Here is a 17,842-nt window from a genome sequence, read left to right as displayed (position 1 = left end):
GGTTGGCCTAGATTTTCTATCGGCGCGTGCTACTCTTAGGACATGTACAATGATGCTATCTTAGGAGTGTCACGTAGAATTAATGATGAAGTGGAGGAGAGAGAACTCGTAAGAAAAGACTTGTCTTCTCTTATTTAAGATAAGACAAGAGATGATCTCTTAGCACAATTTGTCTCACCATGTTTTAAGGAATTGCTAATTATTAAAGATAAGGCTAAGATATAACCCATTTTAGACATACTTTTTTGTCATCTTTAAATTGCATGCAAGACTTAAAATAAAACTGTCTTATCAACCATTGTACATGCCTTTAGCTTGCACGTACGTACAGTAATTAGTTACGGGTCACAGCATGATGTATATATAGAGAGAGAACTGTCCAGGGCAGTAGTAAGAGCATGACTCGGATTTCGAACTTCTTTCTAAATCGAACCAAGTTATTGTCTTTTTCTTTTTCTTTTTTGCTTGTTGTTATTTAACGCCTTGTGAGCTGCGATGCTATATAGCGCCCGCTGCGCTCGGGTGACTCACACGCGCCTCTGCTGGGCCAGCCCAAGCAGCGTAGTTTTTTTTCTTTTTTCTTGTTTGGATATTTTTCTTTTTGTATTTCACCTTTTCCCAATAATCTTTTCTCGGTGTTTTTAGCTGAAATAAACTGGTCATGTTTTCTAGAGATGCATGAACACATTTTTATATAATATTTCGAACATAATCTATTTGTGTTACTAATCTATATACAATTAATTTCAGAATAAGACAAAAAACTATTCATGTGTTATACAAGATTTCGCACATACAATTAATTCACAGATTTTTTGGTGCACCATTTATACTTAATGCAGCATTCCTTTTCTTAAAATCTTATATATATATATATATATATATATATATATATATATATACTAGACAAAAAAATAATTTTTTTTTGCCACATTGCAGTTCTAAATTTTTGACAACCTGCAAATTTTAAAGTTCATATGTTGTTTCATGCATGAGAAACACAAAAGAGAAACTTTCATCAAGTGATAAAGTTAGTTGGCTAGCGCATATCTCAAGTTCTCAACGCAATGATGGACGGTGGATTATAGATTCTATTGCGAGAATGTTTTCCCCTTTCGTGGTTAAGTCATTAGGTTGTGTCTTGTGTATGCCAGTATGATTGTGGAGTAATCGCTCCATGCAGACATATAGGCTCTAATACGTATTTTGAGATTTACCTTGACCATCACTTAAAATAATAACATATGATTTATGTAACACAAAAATTATATCATCGAGTTTGTATTTGAACGAAATTTCTAATGATATGATTTTTTAGCATACATTTCTTCATTATTAATTTTATCAATGGTGATCATAATTCTTGAAATACATGTTGGGCCCTATACATCCGGATAGAGGAAGTACATAATTTCATAAACAAATACTTGAAAATATGAGATTGGTAGTATTTTTTGTCTAAGGGGTAAAATTGAAACACACAAAACAGATACCAAATGATTTGTAACTATGAAGGCATAATTAGAAGCGCGTATGTGTTTTCCTCTTCCGCTCTAATCGGATGCAGTCCATCCATTCCGGGACTGTTGGAGCAGGTTCGATCGGTTGAGTACTTTTCAGAGAAGATGCAACGAAGAGACTAATTGTAAATAGTCCTCTTCGATCCTCTCCGGCCGGTGCGCCGAGGAAATCCCCGGATACAAAGCTAGACAGGCTAGCCTCCCAGATCGATCGATTATGTTCAGAACGCCAGATGCAATACGTACGTGAGAAACCGATTTTTTTTCCGGCGATCACGCATATATATACAATAGTTACGTACGCCAGCCGGCGGCTGCACACAACAGCGCGCGCACATCATCGATGAATTTCGCCGATGGACAAACCGATAGGACAGACGAACAGCGGTGACATCGGTCCATGATAAGCGAGCGCTGAGGGAGCTCTTGGCGGACAGATCGTACTGTAAGAACGGACGCCCCCGATGACTGGCGACGGCAACGACGAGGCCAAACGAGGGAGATCATGGTGAAGGGATTTAGAAATTAATCAAACAAAAATGACAAAACTACCCTGCTAGTCAACGGCTAAGATGATTTAATACTACCTCGTTCTAGAAGTAGTATGATGTACCGTAAAAAATCTCACAACAAAAGGAACCAATAAACCAGGACGAAGATAGTAGCATGCAAAAGAATGTTTAATTCAGAAATGTTTTCAACAACTCTTACAAATATAGAGTACACACATGGATGATACAAACTGAAATAAACTACAAATATATGTACTGTAGATCACTTTGTCAACTCATATTCTAAGACGTCATGTATTTGCGAGCGGGAGAGAGTCCATCTATCCTTGACAAGTCCCTCTGTGGTTGTTACGAGGCACCATGCACACAAGCAGAAGACGAGGACCAGCAGCCACAGAAGCGGCATGCCGAGACAAAAACTCCCGACCATTATCCGCCGCTCCAGACTGGAGCAGGCCATGACGGCGACCCCAAACGCGAGGAAAGGGTAGACCATCCCGTGCTTGTATCGCGCCCTCAGGTACCGCTCCGTGGCGCTCGCCCTAAGCTCGTCCGGCGCGGTGTCCCAGTAGGCGTCCATGAGCATGTGCTTCCACCGCACAATCTCTCTCCTGGCATGCTCGTCGTGTTCCGGCCAGTCGTTTAGCCCAAGCTTGCGCAGGGAGCGGTAGGCCTTGACGAGTGGAGCGAGATCTGCAGCCAGCGCGCGGTAGCTGTGGTGGCGCGTCTTGCGGATGTAGCGGCGCTTCGCCGTGGAGTAGACGCCGGAGCGGTCGACGATGAGCAGGCTCGGCCGGCTGCTGCCGCGGAAGCCGGCGAATCCTGCTCGCTCGCGGACCCCGAACCAGTACTCCAGTACGGTGTTCTCTGGTTCCATGGCTGGGCCTGAACTAGTTTGTGTTGTTCTAGCTAGCTAGACTAGATTTCCGGTCCGCGCGAGCTAGATTCTAGCTTTGCACTTGCACGTATAGGTACGGGGTCACAGCGCGCGTGCATGTATATTTAGACAGAAATTTCCTGTCCGGGGCTCAGTTCGACATTGATTCGTTTTTCAGCGAGTCCGAACGCGCGCGCGATCCAGTCGTTCGGTCGGTCATGACGTGACAACGAGCGACGCACGGTCCAGCAAACAACCGAGCCTTATACCCCGGCCGCAAAAAGAAAGAGAAAACCGTTTTGCTAATTCTCATCTACTCCTTGTTCTTTTTTTTCTTTTTTTTTATCTACTCCTTGTTTTGTTTTCCTGTCACGCGTTGTGTCTCTTCCCTTGTCGGACCGTTTTCCCGTCGTGCGCTGGGACCTGTACCACCGTTTTTTCTGTTTGCGTTGTGTTTCTATGGGCATGCGCCTTTTTATATAGTTGTTGTTATTTTGCTCAGCCTTTTTAAAGGAAACTTGTCTATTTATGTCTGTACTTGGATGTAGTTGCTTTCGCTGACTTGTGTATTCGGGTTTCGTGGCTCTGGCTTGTAATTTAAAGCTTTACATTTATATTTATTTCTAGAGTTGTGTTATGATATCTTCCTGTAAGTCTCTTATCTTGATCATGCATATTTGTGTGTATGATTAATGCACGATTGAGTTGGTGGCGTCACAGGACCAGACCGACAGCGAGCAAATTGGCAAAGATAGGAACCGCATCCTCATATGCTTCCTGGCCTCCCGCCGGCCACAACTCCGTGTGCCCCCACTCACTCCCGCGGCCGCTAACCAAAAAGTGAAGCATCTTCGCTCTATTGGTATCCACGAAATCCAACTCGTGCAAGGCCGGCTCCGGCGGCAGCGACGCCGCCTCCTCCTTGCCTTTCTTACCCTTATCTACGGAAGGTTTGGATCTACGCGACTCCACGGAGAGAGATCCCGGATGGGAGCAGATGCGAGGAAAAGGAGAAGAGCTTGGGCGATGGCGGAGAGAATGGCTGAGGGGTGAGAGCAATAGAACGGGCTAGCATCACCCCAACACCCCTCCCTTATAAATCAAGGGGCAGACGCAAGGGAAATCGCCCGCCTCTCGGTGATAACTGCTCATGCTCCCCGCTTTCCAAGAACGCACTGCGAACATGGGCGAAAATTGAGGCGCTCTCGTGGTCTGACAAAAGCGCCCCTCAAGTCATCCTTCAATACAGCGCAAAAAGTCTCCATCGTCTGGTCCTGTCATGGGTGGCCAGTCACCACGCATCAAGGCTCTGGAACGACATGGCCCCATCCCTCGTCTCGATCCCTGCAATCACCAAGACGGGTAACAGGCCTGGGAGCTACTGTCGGTGTCAGTAAAACCAGGGTATTACTAACCCGGTAAGAAGAGCCTTGGGATCGAAGACATCGATACATCCATTGGACCCTGGCCTAGTTCGTCAGGAGACATGCCACAAGGAAAGGGTGGACCGTTTCCTGGAAGCCCTTCACAGGGACTTCCCAGGATGCCACAACGACATGTCGCATGCCCTTGTCGGGGAATGAGTCTTCTCTCCTTAAGGGCGTAGGGAGTCAGTACCCCGAGACGCTGCAACTTGCATCTGGATGGAGACAAAGGGCAAATGGCTAGCCCTTGCACATGGGCTCTGGCAGGACCCGTGCGGCTCAACCTATACACGGTTATTATAGTAATATTCACCTACTGCTTACACTGCTACAGTGGTGGTACCTCATCACCACCCAACGAATACCAAAGGGGGAAGCGAGGTATTCAGAGGGTAACGCTCTGCCCCAGAAGGACGTTATCATCACATGTACAAGCATGCCATGGGCGACCATGCCACTGAAGTACAGATTGTGCTAGCCTACCCCAATGTATATTCTGCTAATCAGAGCCCCAATAAGGCCTCTCCCTACACTATAAAGAGGGGAGACTAAAACCTCACAAGGGGTCGAGCTTTTCATCTTGTAACAAACACATTGTAGCTCTCTCCATTGAATGCAAACAAGGCAGGAGTAGGGTATTACACCAAGAAGGTGGCTCAAACCTGGGTAGTTCTTTGTGTTCATCTGTAGTTCATCCACATATCTCATCCATAACTTAGGATTGTTGGACGTGTTTAGTTCCCGGCCGAACTCTCAAAGAGTTGTTGCTCACAACTTATATGTAGGTTCTTACAAACCGACAGACTCAACGACGGATTCTATCAGTACCATTGGGATTTGATCAAAGATGGTGTTACAAACGCGGTTCTAGATTATCTAAACGACGACCATTTGTTGAATATGTTAAAAAAATTATCTTGATTCAGAAGGTAAAACACCCAAAGAATATCACCCAATACAAGCCTATTTCTTTATGCAATGTTATATACAAGCTATGTTCCAAGATTTTGGCTAGCCGATTTTGTAAGATTCTTAATGAGATCAGTGTTGAGAAACAAAGTGCTTTGTACCGGGGAGACTTATCATGGATAATGTGATTGCGGCATATGAGTGCATTCATTCAATCAAAAGAAAGAGGGGCAAGTAGTATTGGTGTGCGGTGAAATTATATATGATGAAAACGTATGATCACATGAGTGGCCCTATCTCAAAGGGATCATGCTTCACTTGGGATGGTTGAGATCTTAGGGAGGGTATGTTGACAAATAAACTAGCATGACAGCGGCAGTCTAATTTCGTTGCCATGGCAGCGCTATTTAGTCGACATGGCAGCGGTCACTTAGTTAGCGTTATTCATATTGTCTGTTAGTACCGCTTTAGGACGTGACTTGTACGAGCCCGAGGCTCGTTTGTAGGCCTATTAGACTTGTTCTCGGCTGTGGGATGGCACGATCCAGTAGGATATCGAGCTAGCTCTACATCATGTTTGCTTTCTGTTGAGAAATAACAGGAAGAAATAAAAGCAACATTCAGGGCGCTGCACAAAAATTCAGAGTTCTTCCTCTATTCTTGTTAGAGTGACGAAAACAGAGAGAGGGATCAAGAGGAGAGAATTGTGAGTGCTAATAGATATGCCTTCTGCCAACACCATATCTCTTACCAATAATTTTGTTTTTCAAGAAATTTGTTTTTGGAGGTTACTCAAAGTCCCCCCCCCCTCCCCTAGTTCGTGCATATGTGTGTATTGATTTCCATTATGATCGAGATTTTCTAGTTCACTTAACTTTCATGACCTGCAACTAGAGACTGTTAAGCATAATGCTGGAATCTATAAAATCTAAATAGTTGATCCCCACTGACTCTAATTCTCTCAACATACATCCCTCCACATCACCAAATGTGTCACGTCATTATCCATTACAACTATTTTGTAGCACATGCATACCCCAAATTTAACTGTTCCATCCCCAATGGTTCACACACAATTGCTTCCAAAAGAATAGCTTTTGATTTAGGTCATTTCATTCATACAAAATGTATCTAATCTTTGAAATCCCGCAGCAACGCGTGGAGAAATCAGCTAGTTTCTTAGACTCTGGACCCATATTGAATTACATGCACCAAATGGTTCACCCAAGCCTAAACTTATGGAGAAAAGTGGTGTATATATTTCAACACAGGATACCTGTGTTGCAAATGGCCAAAGACTACTAATTTATTCGAATCGAAACATTTTTTGATAGATGTATTCATTGTTCTAGAAATTTATTTCATTTGTCGTTACAAATTTATTTCAAGAGTCATGAGTAATGACACATAGAACATATCCTAGCTTTTTAAGAAGATGTATCCATTGTTGATCATCCACTCCATACTCCAGTGGTTGTTCACATTCTTGAGAGTCCAATATGCCCATCCAAACGTTGCCCTCCCATACACATCCATCTGTGCATTTGCAAACATTTGGAACTCTTGCTTCACTGCATTAGGCACCTTCCACTCAGCCACCCATTCTCCTGCGGAAAACATGTTACATGAGATATTTTTACTAAAGTCCTGAAAAATGGGGGATAAAACCCATGTTCTAAAACCAAAAGGGAATAGTTACAATTACCTACAAAGGTGAGGGGACCATTTTCCCTCGTGACAATGCTAAGGTCGCTTGAGTAGTTGGTCTTGATGAAATCAATATTTTGTTGCACGGTGAAAGTATCAAACATGTTGTTGAACAACGTGTAGTAATGCACATCGATGACGGATCCGGGTAACCCGCCAGCGAGCCCGAGGAGCTCTGTTGGGTCCGGGGATGACAGCCGGTTGGACATGATCACGTAGGCATCCGATGAGTGCTTCCTGACAGTGTTGTACCCGTCGAGGTAGTACGTTTTTAGACTCTCCAGGGATACGCCGGGCGCCAACGGCTCGTTCATTAGCTCAACTGCGAGGAGGCTTGGGCTTTTGGCATACCTGGATGCGAGGAAATCTATCACTTGCACAGTTTGTGCGATGTTAGTGTCGGTGGTGCCCCAGTCCTGTGAGCCATCCTTGGAGGAGCTGTGCTCGAAGGGATTTTGCGACCCAGGAGCTGCGTGTAGGTCAATGATGACGCCTAGATTGTACTTCCTGTTCATGCAAACAAATTGAGCATTTACAAAGTAGAATGTTTCAAAAAAATTAGAATAAAAAGGAGGATCAAACCTAGGACAAAAGTTAATTAGATAACGGAAGCTTTAGTTTGCTCAAGATGATGCTAAGGTCAGCCCCCGGCCTAAATATTCCGACAGTTGAGCCGATCTTTGATTTCATACATTTAGCAAAATTAGATTACAAGTTTCTGAAGGTTACTTACTCTGCCCATTTGAATGCCTTGTCCAAGGTTTTAAGTGAACCTCCAACGTAAGGTGCTGGAGGTCTGGGGTCGTTAGCGATCCACCATCCCACTGGTATTCTCACTGCGGTTAGCCCGCTTTCGGAGATGAACCTGAAGTCAGCTTCCACTATATATGTGCTCCAATGGTTCTGCCAAACATGCAACATTCCACAAAATTGAGGTGCCAAGAATGATACGTATTCCTAACTTCCAAAGGGAGAACAATGGTACCTATTTCTAGCTAAGTTATAAACTCTGCCAACTACCAGTATCTACCTTGTCAAGACAAGAAAAGCACACTTCTCGCAATAATAATAACAATACTAATGATGATGATGATGATGATGATGATGATGATAGCGCACAATCAGTTAGATAATATTACTATATCGTGAACACCAAAAACTTGGTGTATCTTTTTTCATATGAACAAATTACATTTCCAGTTGGTTTTTTATGCAATGATTTCAAACTAGGTATATCCAATCAAGTTATTCGCTGCATAATGATCGGCACTACTCTTTCTCGTTTCCTTGTGCAAGTGGACAAAGATACACTAATAAGCAAGAAGAAAATGAGGAGGGAAACCACTGAGGACAGTGATCTCCACATGATGCATGATAAGCATAATGTACAAGTGTTGCTCACTATATATAGCTCTGAATTAAAACAGTAGGGGTCAGCAAGTGGAGCAGTGGGCACAGTGATGCTCAATGTATTTACCCTGAGAATTGGTGTAGCCTTTGCCGTCCCATAGCCGTTGCAGAGCTGGTACTCCCCTTGGAGCCCCGTCACTCTGGTCACCGCGAACACCGACGGGTCGTCGTCGCCCCAGCTGGTGCTCTGGCCATAGTCCGCCGTCAGCGAGGCATCTTTGTTTGCCTGCACGCCGTCAACGGAATGTGACTAATATAGTTTGGAACATGAAAGAAAGTGAGATTTTCTTATAATTACTTATTGTTTGCGCTAGTCAAAATCCCTAGACTAGCTAGTCAACATTGGACATTGGAGGCTCATGTTGAATAATGAAATATGTGTTTTGAACGCACATGTACAGTAGCTTGCTAGCATACACTTGTTGCCCAGTTGGCAAACATAGTAGTACGAGTATTATCTTTACCTGCAAGAAGAGCCCGTTGGGTGCCATGATCCGCATCCTGTACTTGTCACCGGGGCTGCGGACCAATCGGAACGTCCCCGACCGCCCCGGCGACGCCGCCGTCGCAACCAGCGAGCCGCCGCTTTGGACGCCTACGAACTGGTTGCCGAACACTTTGAAATTGAATGTCACCTCGTTGATCCGCCACAGCTTGAAGGTCTCCCAGCCGGACGCCTGGGGCCGGTTCGCCACCAGCCCCGCGCCGCCGCCATTCTCCGCGGCCACGTAGGCGTTCTGCGTTACCGACTTGAACTGCAGCTGCGTGCCGTCCTGTACGTCCGTCCGCATGCTGATCGGTCAAGAAACTAAAAACACAGAGCCATGGCGGCAGCCGGCGGTATGTATAAGCAAAGCTACGTTGATTACCAAGAGATCGTTGTTGGGGATGCCGTCGAAGAGGGACGGCAGGATCCAGCCCTCCGTCACCAGCCACCCGCCGAGGTTCACCGCTCGGACGGGGAGACGAGGAGCAGCTGCCATAACCGCCGAGCTTCGGGAGAGGAAGCACAGCACGAGGAGCGAGGAAGAGTGGAAGAGGCGGCTCCTCATTTCGTAGCTTGAACTAAAACCACGACAAGTATTATGGAATGGAGGGAGTAGTTGCTTGCAAGTTGCAACACAGTTGCTCGATGTTGTGCTCTGCCCTGCCGTGCTCTGCTCGCTTATATAGCTCATGGCTGATGATTAATTAAGATATGATCGACTTGTTGGATGCATGAACACCAGATTAGAACGGGAGGGTTTCCACTAACGACAACAATCCGGGGGTCCAAACTAATGGCTAGCACGAACGAAGGTGGTTTCGCCCTTGGCTAGTTTTAGGTTTGCTTTAAGTCAAAACATGTTCCACTTACACTAACGTGGCCATAAACGTGGCCAAAACCGTTCCCTGTCTCGCCGTTTTCCGGTTCGAAAACTCAGGGGCCACTAATCCAGCATACGGCTCTGTGATCGTGCTACTAATTCAAAAGCAGCTCCGCGCTAAAAAGGAAAAATCCTGCACACGTTGATCTAGAAAAAACCCTATCTGCCGCATTCTGCGGCAAGTTCTCCGTATCACGCACGTTTTATGATACATGAGCCGGCCCAATTAGCATTTTTCTGTTTTGGGAACCTTCTCGATGGTTCCTAGCCGGTTTTGAGAACCTTTTCCTAAACCGGGGTTTTTAGGTTTTCTCTTTTTTATTTTTTTCCTTCTTGTCTTATTTAGTTTTTTTTATTTCTGATTCTGTTTCTTTTCTAATTTTATTCCTTTTTCTATTTGTTTTGTTTTTTCTATTTATTTTTCTTTAATTCAATATTTCTTTCAAAAAATCGAATTCAATTTTTTCCTTTCCAAAAATGTTTGGATTTTGAAGAAAAATCACTTTTTGCATAAATTATTCGAAGATTTGAAAAAGTGTTCTGGTTTTCAAAAAAATCACGTATTCAAAAAAATGTTTTGGTTTCTAAAAATATCTCAATATTATTCAAAAAATGTTCCTATTTTCAAATTTTGTTCATGAATTCAAAAAAATCCATGTTTTCAAGAAAAGTCAGGAATTTCAAATTTTGTTCTTGATTTCAAAATAATAATCGGGTTTGTCAAAAATTGTTCATAAGTTCAAAAATTACTTGAATTTTGGAAAATCATTTGGGAATTTTATTAAATAGTGTTAAGTCTGATACAACCAATTCTTTTTAAGTGTTGTGATGTATATTTGTCGCCGGATCTCTTGCTTCACTCTCAGTCATCAGCCTCTGGGTGTCTTCCTTGGTTGGTGCTCTCAAGTACTTCGGGCCAAAGACAGCGATCATTGCTTTGGTGAACCTTCGAACAGCCTTCAAGATTGTGTCTTCGCCAATGCGGACATAGTCATCAATTGCATCGGCAGAATACTCATATGCCAAGACTCGAACAGCCGCAATGCATTTCATCAGAGGGCTTGCCCTGATCTCTCCACGTGCATTTCTCCAAAGATTGAACCAGTCATCATATCTCTCAACGGCTTTTGCATTGGTCAGAAAAAGACTTGTGTGCATCCGAAAGCGTCGGCGAAAGTACTTCTTTGGACAGGTTAGGTTTGGATCAAAATAATCTCTCATGATCTTGGCATGGCCCTCCGCTCTATCACGGTTGATGTGTATGCGGCCAAATTATGATCCTCTCCTCGGCCGCCGAACATCATCATTGAAAATCATGCCTAAAACGATGTCAAAGTCATCGTCGTATTCGTCCTCTTCGGATGACGACGAGTCCTCCAATGTCATCTCCCTCAACCTCTTCATCTACAATTCAAACGGTTCGGTTCAATCCAAATGGATCGGTTCAAAGAGAAACAAACAAAAAAAAAACTCACCTAGGTAATTCTTCGAACACTTGGGGTGCGGTGGTGGTGCACAAGCCGGCTAGCGTGGTTTAGACCGAACTGACAAGCGGCGGGTGACCTGCAGTGGTGCATAAGCAAGGTGAGATGCGGCGACCGCTAGAAAAAGAAGAAACTCGAAAGAAATTGAACGAATCAACAATGGCGGCGGCGGCGGCGTTTCACCTTGATTCCAGGGACGGCGACGGGGGCCGAACGGGCTGTCCGACGGGCAAAAAGGCGGCGAAGGGTAAGGGATGGAACGAGGTAATAGCGGAGCCGGCGGAGACGCACCGGCGAAGATGCAGCAGCGGGGCGGACGTGAGAGAGAGGGCACAATGTTTTACTCGGCCGCCAACCGATGGAGTAAAAATAGGGAAACTTTTAGGGCCGGAGTAAAAAATATACTCCACTAACGGCGGATTGGGGATCGGCTAGGTGCCGGTTAGTGAAGTAAAATTGAAATTTTACTCCGCTAACCAGTTATAGGGGATCGGTTAAAAATGCACTAAGGTGCTCGAGGAAATGTCACGCTAAGATAATCCATGTTGACCCAACATCTAGCAAGATACACCTCGAAAAATTAACCAGGGTTCTTTTAGCTAACAAAAATGCTGAGTCAGTAGGACACCTCAGCTCCTCGAACCAGTATGTAACATGTTTGCTCGTAAATGGAGTGTTGTGACCGGTTCATCATGTTTTAAGACAAGACTGGCCAAAGTGCTCTTCTCGGGAGAGTTTTATGATTTTTAATGCGTTTATATTCACAAAATTATTTTTAACATTATAAAAAGTTTTCCGTGCATTTTCCCATACGCTTGAATCGATCGAAGTTCCATGAATTACTTAATGTAGTATTAACAGGGCAAGGGCGCAGCCAGCGTTGATGGGTTCGGTTTGAAGTTTGAACCCAGCAAAATTTGTCAAACTTAATTCATGATAGTCGCTAACTCTGACCCACGAGATTGTCAATGGAAACCGGAAACCCTCCCGTTCTGATCTTGTCTCCACCGAAGAAGTCAAATAGTATCCTAATTAATCACTAGTCATCTTGGCCTATATAAGCGAGCAGAGCACAGCAGGGCAGGGCACAGCACCGAGAGAGCAGCAGTACGTAGCAGCCAAATGAGGAGCCACCTCTCCCACTGCTTCTGGCTCCTCGTCGCGCTGTGCTTCCTCTACCGGCGCGCGGCGGCTGCTCCTCGTCTCCCCGTGCGAGCGGTGAACCTCGGCGGCTGGCTCGTGACGGAGGGCTGGATCCTGCCGTCCCTCTTCGACGGCATCCCCAACAAAGACCTCTTGGTAATCAACGTATAACTTTGCATACGCATACACGCCAACACATGTGGATGTGGGAGGTCTCCGCCGCCCGCCGCCGCCGCCATGGCTCTCTGTTTTCAGTTTCTTGAGCGATTGGCGCGCGGCATACGTACGTGCAGGACGGCACGCAGCTGCAGTTCAAGTCGGTGACGCAGAACGGCTATGTGGCCGCGGAGAAGGGCGGCGGTGCGGGGCTGGTGGCGAACCGGTCTCAGGCGTCTGGCTGGGAGACCTTCAAGCTATGGCGGATCAACGAGACGACGTTCAATTTGAAGGTGTTCGGGAACCAGTTCGTCAGCGTCCAGAGCGACGGCTCGGTGGTGGCCACGGCGACGTCGCCGGGGAAGTCTGAGACGTTCCGGTTGGTGCGCAACGCCGGCAAGGACAGGATGCAGATTATGGCGCCAAACGGACTCTTCTTGCAGGTAAGATTTTAATGTAATATATGTACTATGTCACTACTCATATTTGCGAAAGAGGCAACAAGTACACCAATGTTGACTTGTCTAGTCGTCTAGGATATTTGACTAGTACACCAATAAGTTAGAAAGCTCATTCTCTTCCATAGAAACTAGCAGTCAAATTCCATTGATGGCAGGCAAACAAAGACAGTACAGTGACAGCGGACTACGGGAAGAGCACAAGCTGGGGCGACGACGACCCGTCGGTGTTCGCGGTGACCAGAGTGACGGGGCTACAAGGGGAGTACCAAATCTGCAACGGATATGGGACGGCAAAGGCCACGCCAATTCTCAAGGTAAAGACATTATTGAACATGCATCATGTGCCCACTTGCTGATTGCTACTGTTTTAAATCAAAACAAGCGTGGTGAACAGCACTTGCAGATTATGCTTATCATGATGTGGATATCACTGCCCTCGGTGCAGTGGTTCCCCTCCTCATTTGTTTCTTGTGTACCATGTGACTCGTGTCTATGCATGCCCACTTGCACAAGGAAACAAGAACGAGTAGTGGCCACGATAGTACAACGAATGACTTCAGCAGATATACCTAGTTTCAAATAATTGCATACAAAACAATTTGGGAAGGAATTTATTCATACTAAAAAAGAGATACAAAGTGTTTGGTGTTCGCAGTATAGTAACATTATAAACTGATTGTGGTTAATATAGCTAGGAATAAGTATCATATCTCTCTCTCTCTCTTTCTCTCTCTCTCTCTCTCAGTTAGGAACAAGTATCATTGTTTTGTGGAATGTTGCATGTTTGGCAGAACCACTGGAGCATGTATATAGTGGAAGATGACTTCAGGTTCATATCTGAAAGCGGGCTGACCGCGGTGAGGATACCAGTGGGATGGTGGATCGCTAGCGACCCCATTCCTCCAGCACCTTACGTCGAAGGTTCGCTTCAAACCTTGGACAAGGCATTCAAATGGGCAGAGTAAGCAGACTTCATGTTTGATCTTGGCATAATTTTTAGCAACATCAATAAAGCTTACATTACCTAATTATTATTTCTGAAATAAATGCTCATTTTTTCTGCATGGACAGGGAGTACAATCTGGGGGTCATCATCGACCTACACGCAGCTCCTGGGTCACAAAACCCCTTCGAGCACAGCGCCTCCAAGGATGGCTCGCAGGACTGGGGCACCAGCGCCGCTAACATCGCACAAACCGTACAAGTGATAGATTTCCTTGCATCCAGGTACGCTGCGAGCCCGAGCCTCCTCGCAGTGGAGCTGCTGAACGAGCCGCTAGCGCCAGGCGCGTCCCTTGAGAGCCTGAAAACGTACTACCGCGACGGGTACAATGCCGTCAGGAAGCACTCGTCGGAGGCCTACGTGATCATGTCCAATCGGTTGTCATCCCCAGACCCGACGGAGCTCCTCGAGTTTGCCGGCGGGTTATCCAGGACCGTCATCGACGTGCACTACTATGTGTTGTTCAATAGCATGTTTGATACTTTCACCGTGCAGCAGAATATCGATTTCATCAAGACCAACTACTCAAGCGCTCTTAGCACTGTCACGAAGCAGAACGGTCCTCTCACCTTTGTAGGTATGTGTAACTAATAATTTGGTGCCTTTTGGTTTTGGAGCATGGATTTTTTTTCATTCCCATTCCTGCAAGACTTCAGTTAAAATGTCTGTTGTGTCATGGATGGCATTGTTTTCCATAGGTGAATGGGTGGCTGAGTGGCAGGTGCCCAATGCAACGAAGGAAGAGCTCCAAATGTTAGCAAATGCACAAATGGATGTGTATGGGAAGGCAACGTTTGGATGGGCTTATTGGACTCTCAAGAATGTAAACAACCACTGGAGTATGGAGTGGATGATCAAGAATGGGTACATCTCCTTGAAAAACTAGGATGTGCTTTTTACGTGTAATGGCGCATGAAATAACTTTGAAGAAAATTCGATGCATCTCTAGAAAAAATGATTGAAGGTGAATAAATGAATTTTTAGTATTTGGCCATTTGCTACACAGGTCTCCTTTCTTGAAATATATGGCCAACTTTTGCCCAACACCTAGGCTTTTGGGTGAACTGTTTGGTTCATACAACTCCATATGGTATCCGCGCTTATGATTATTCTAGCATTATGCTTAAAAAATCTCTAGTTGCAAGGAGTGGAAGTTATACAAAATGTTATCTACTAGACAATTCGATCAATACAGGAACCAATGTGCGCATATGCATGACCTAGGGGGCATATTTGAGTAACTTCTAGAAAAAAACATTTTCTTAGACAACAAAATTATCTGTGAGAACACTATTGTTGGCAACGGTTATAATGTCATCTGGTACGGGGTTGATTGTAACACTTGCAACCTCTTTATGCTTGAGGGAGAAGTACACCTCACATGGGTACTTGCTTGTTGTGGAAAGTTCGCGACATGCAGTGTGAGAGGTAGAGATTGGTTTGGGAAGGTTGACTCATACTCATCCTTGGAGTCGGGCACCACTATATATACCTCGGTATATACTGGTAAGATTACATGTGATAGCTAAAACAACCATGAGAGAGAGAGAGAAATAGGTAGCATTACAAAGGGAGGTTACAACTGAATAACCAAAAGAATCTGCCTTATCCTAATGTTTCACAGCCCCTCTTGTTGTGGTTCTAAGACTGACAGTAGAATAGGGGGGTAGGAATGTAGAGGCAAGATCCTAGCTATGGAGGAGTTGTACACACGAGTTTTACGAGTTCAGGCCCTTCTCGGAGGAAGTAACAGCCCTACGTCTCGGAGCCCGGAGGCGGTCGACTGAATATATGCGTGTGAATTACAGAAAGTGCGAACCCCTGTCCCAGAGGAGGGGGTGGCTTATATAGAGTACGCCAGGACCCCAGCTCCCCTTCGTTACACAAGGTTCAATGCTCATAAAGGAGGGGCGTTACTGGTAACATCTGCAGTAAAGTGTTGCAAATGCCCATAAAGCTATGGTTTAAGTCCTAACCTTTGCAGAGTGGAGGGTTTCTCATCTTCTGGTGGTCGAGTGTCTTCAAGGTGGTCGAGTGAGCACATCTTCATGGTCGAGTGGATGATGGTCTCTCTTCGACTGCTTCTGATTCTTTGTAGAGATGTCCTTGGGGAGGGTATGATGGACAGATCCATGACCCTACCCTAGGTACATAGCTTCATCATTAGCCCCCAAATGGATCAGGGTTTGAGTGAGGAAGGAGTTGGGAACACTTCCGACCCATTCTTTGTGCTATGAGTATATCTTGTTCTGGAACAATGAGTTGAGGTGACGACGTCGACTCCTTTCTCAGTCGCCTTGGTCCATTCTTGGTTTTTGTCAAGTGAATTTTCACGGTAGAATTTCGAATGATAATGTAGAGGATGTTTGTCTTCAGTCTGACAGGTTGCTCTGCTCTCCGCGGATTTCGCGGGATTCGAATTTTGGGAAGTGCGCCAGACGGACGGAACCGAGGTTATCGGGACGGATTAGGCAAGTCTCCTCGATCCCCGTGCCACCCTTTTTCGCCACGTACTGCGCGCACAACTGTTGCGGGATTTGTTTAGATCGTCTGGGTCCACCAGTCAGTCACTCGGGGGACGACCTTATAAAAGGCCCCGGACCAGGCCTCTGCCCCGTGCGCTCCCATTCTCTCTTCTTCTTCTCCTGATCTCTCTGCCACGCTCGCTTCCGCTCTCATCGCCGGACTCGAGCTCGAGCTCGACCCGTCCCCATGGGGAAAGAGAAGACGGTGGCGCTGGAGCGCGCGAAGAAGGCGACCGCGAAGGCGAAGGGCAAGCGGACCAGCCGGGGCGGATCCTCGTCGAGATCCAGCCTGCCGCCGGGCTGGATCCAGGGCGACTGGATCCGCTCGACAATCACCCAGGACGACCTCGACGACCTGGTGGAGGGGGAACTGACCCCCCACAAGTCGGCACGGCTCCCGGGGAACGAAACCGAGCCGCAGCCAAGGGAGGGTTGAAGGAAATATGCCCTAGAGGCAATAATAAAGTTATTATTTATTTCCTTATATCATGATAAATGTTTATTATTCATGCTAGAATTGTATTAACCGGAAACATAATACATGTGTGAATACATAGACAAACAGAGTGTCACTAGTATGCCTCTACTTGACTAGCTCGTTGATCAAAGATGGTTATGTTTCCTAACCATAGACATGAGTTGTCATTTGATTAACGGGATCACATCATTAGGAGAATGATGTGATTGACTTGACCCATTCCGTTAGCATATCACTTGATCGTTTAGTTTGTTGCTATTGCTTTCTTCATGACTTATACATGTTCCTATGACTATGAGATTATGCAACTCCAGTTTATCGGAGGAACACTTTGTGTGCTACCAAACATCACAACGTAACTGGGTGATTATATAGGTGCTCTACAGGTGTCTCCTAAGGTACTTGTTGGGTTGGCGTATTTCGAGATTAGGATTTGTCACTCCGATTATCAGAGAGGTATCTCTGGGCCCTCTCGGTAATGCACATCACTCAAGCCTTGCAAGCATTGCAACTAATAAGTTAGTTGCGGATGATGTATTACGGAACGAGTAAAGAGACTTGCCGGTAACGAGATTGAACTAGGTATTGAGATACCGACAATCGAATCTCGGGCAAGTAACATACCGATGACAAAGGGAACAACGTATGTTGTTATGCAGTTTGACCGATAAAGATCTTCGTAGAATATGTGGGAGCCAATATGAGCATCCAGGTTCCACTATTGGTTATTGACCGGAGACATGTCTCGGTCATGTCTACATAGTTCTCGAACCCGTAGGGTCCGCACGCTTAAAGTTCGGTGACGATCGTAATAAGAGTTTTTGTATTTTGATGTACCGAAGGTTGTTCGTAGTCCCAGATGAGAT

General features: G+C 45.6%; 2 protein-coding genes across 3 annotated transcripts; one reads left to right on the top strand and one right to left on the bottom strand.

The window, feature by feature from the left end:
• Positions 1-6,318: 6,318 nt before the first annotated feature.
• LOC147968022 (putative glucan 1,3-beta-glucosidase A) lies at positions 6,319-9,530 on the bottom strand. Of its 2 annotated transcripts, XM_087525504.1 has the most exons (7): positions 9,229-9,527; positions 8,824-9,132; positions 8,427-8,585; positions 7,683-7,852; positions 7,301-7,456; positions 6,948-7,186; positions 6,319-6,849 (listed from the first exon to the last, which is right to left on the bottom strand). In XM_087525504.1, exons 1-7 carry the CDS (start codon positions 9,409-9,411, stop codon positions 6,662-6,664), a joined length of 1,404 nt encoding a protein of 467 aa, XP_087381630.1. In that variant the 5' UTR covers positions 9,412-9,527; the 3' UTR covers positions 6,319-6,661. The 2 variants fall into 2 exon arrangements, with proteins under 2 accessions (XP_087381630.1, XP_087381629.1); XM_087525503.1 differs by having other exon boundaries at positions 6,948-7,456; positions 9,229-9,530.
• Positions 9,531-12,284: 2,754 nt separating this feature from the next.
• On the top strand, positions 12,285-14,967 carry LOC147968021 (putative glucan 1,3-beta-glucosidase A). Its single transcript, XM_087525502.1, has 6 exons — positions 12,285-12,509; positions 12,647-12,952; positions 13,126-13,284; positions 13,762-13,931; positions 14,042-14,550; positions 14,672-14,967. The coding sequence occupies exons 1-6, from the start codon at positions 12,333-12,335 to the stop codon at positions 14,857-14,859; spliced, it is 1,509 nt and encodes a 502-aa protein (XP_087381628.1). The 5' UTR covers positions 12,285-12,332; the 3' UTR covers positions 14,860-14,967.
• Positions 14,968-17,842: the final 2,875 nt, after the last annotated feature.

Source organism: Triticum urartu, chromosome 5A, assembly GCF_056163025.1.
Source record: "Triticum urartu cultivar PI428250 chromosome 5A, HENAU_Tu73, whole genome shotgun sequence".
Taxonomy (NCBI): domain Eukaryota; kingdom Viridiplantae; phylum Streptophyta; class Magnoliopsida; order Poales; family Poaceae; genus Triticum; species Triticum urartu.
This window is presented reverse-complemented; position numbering and strand designations above follow the sequence as displayed.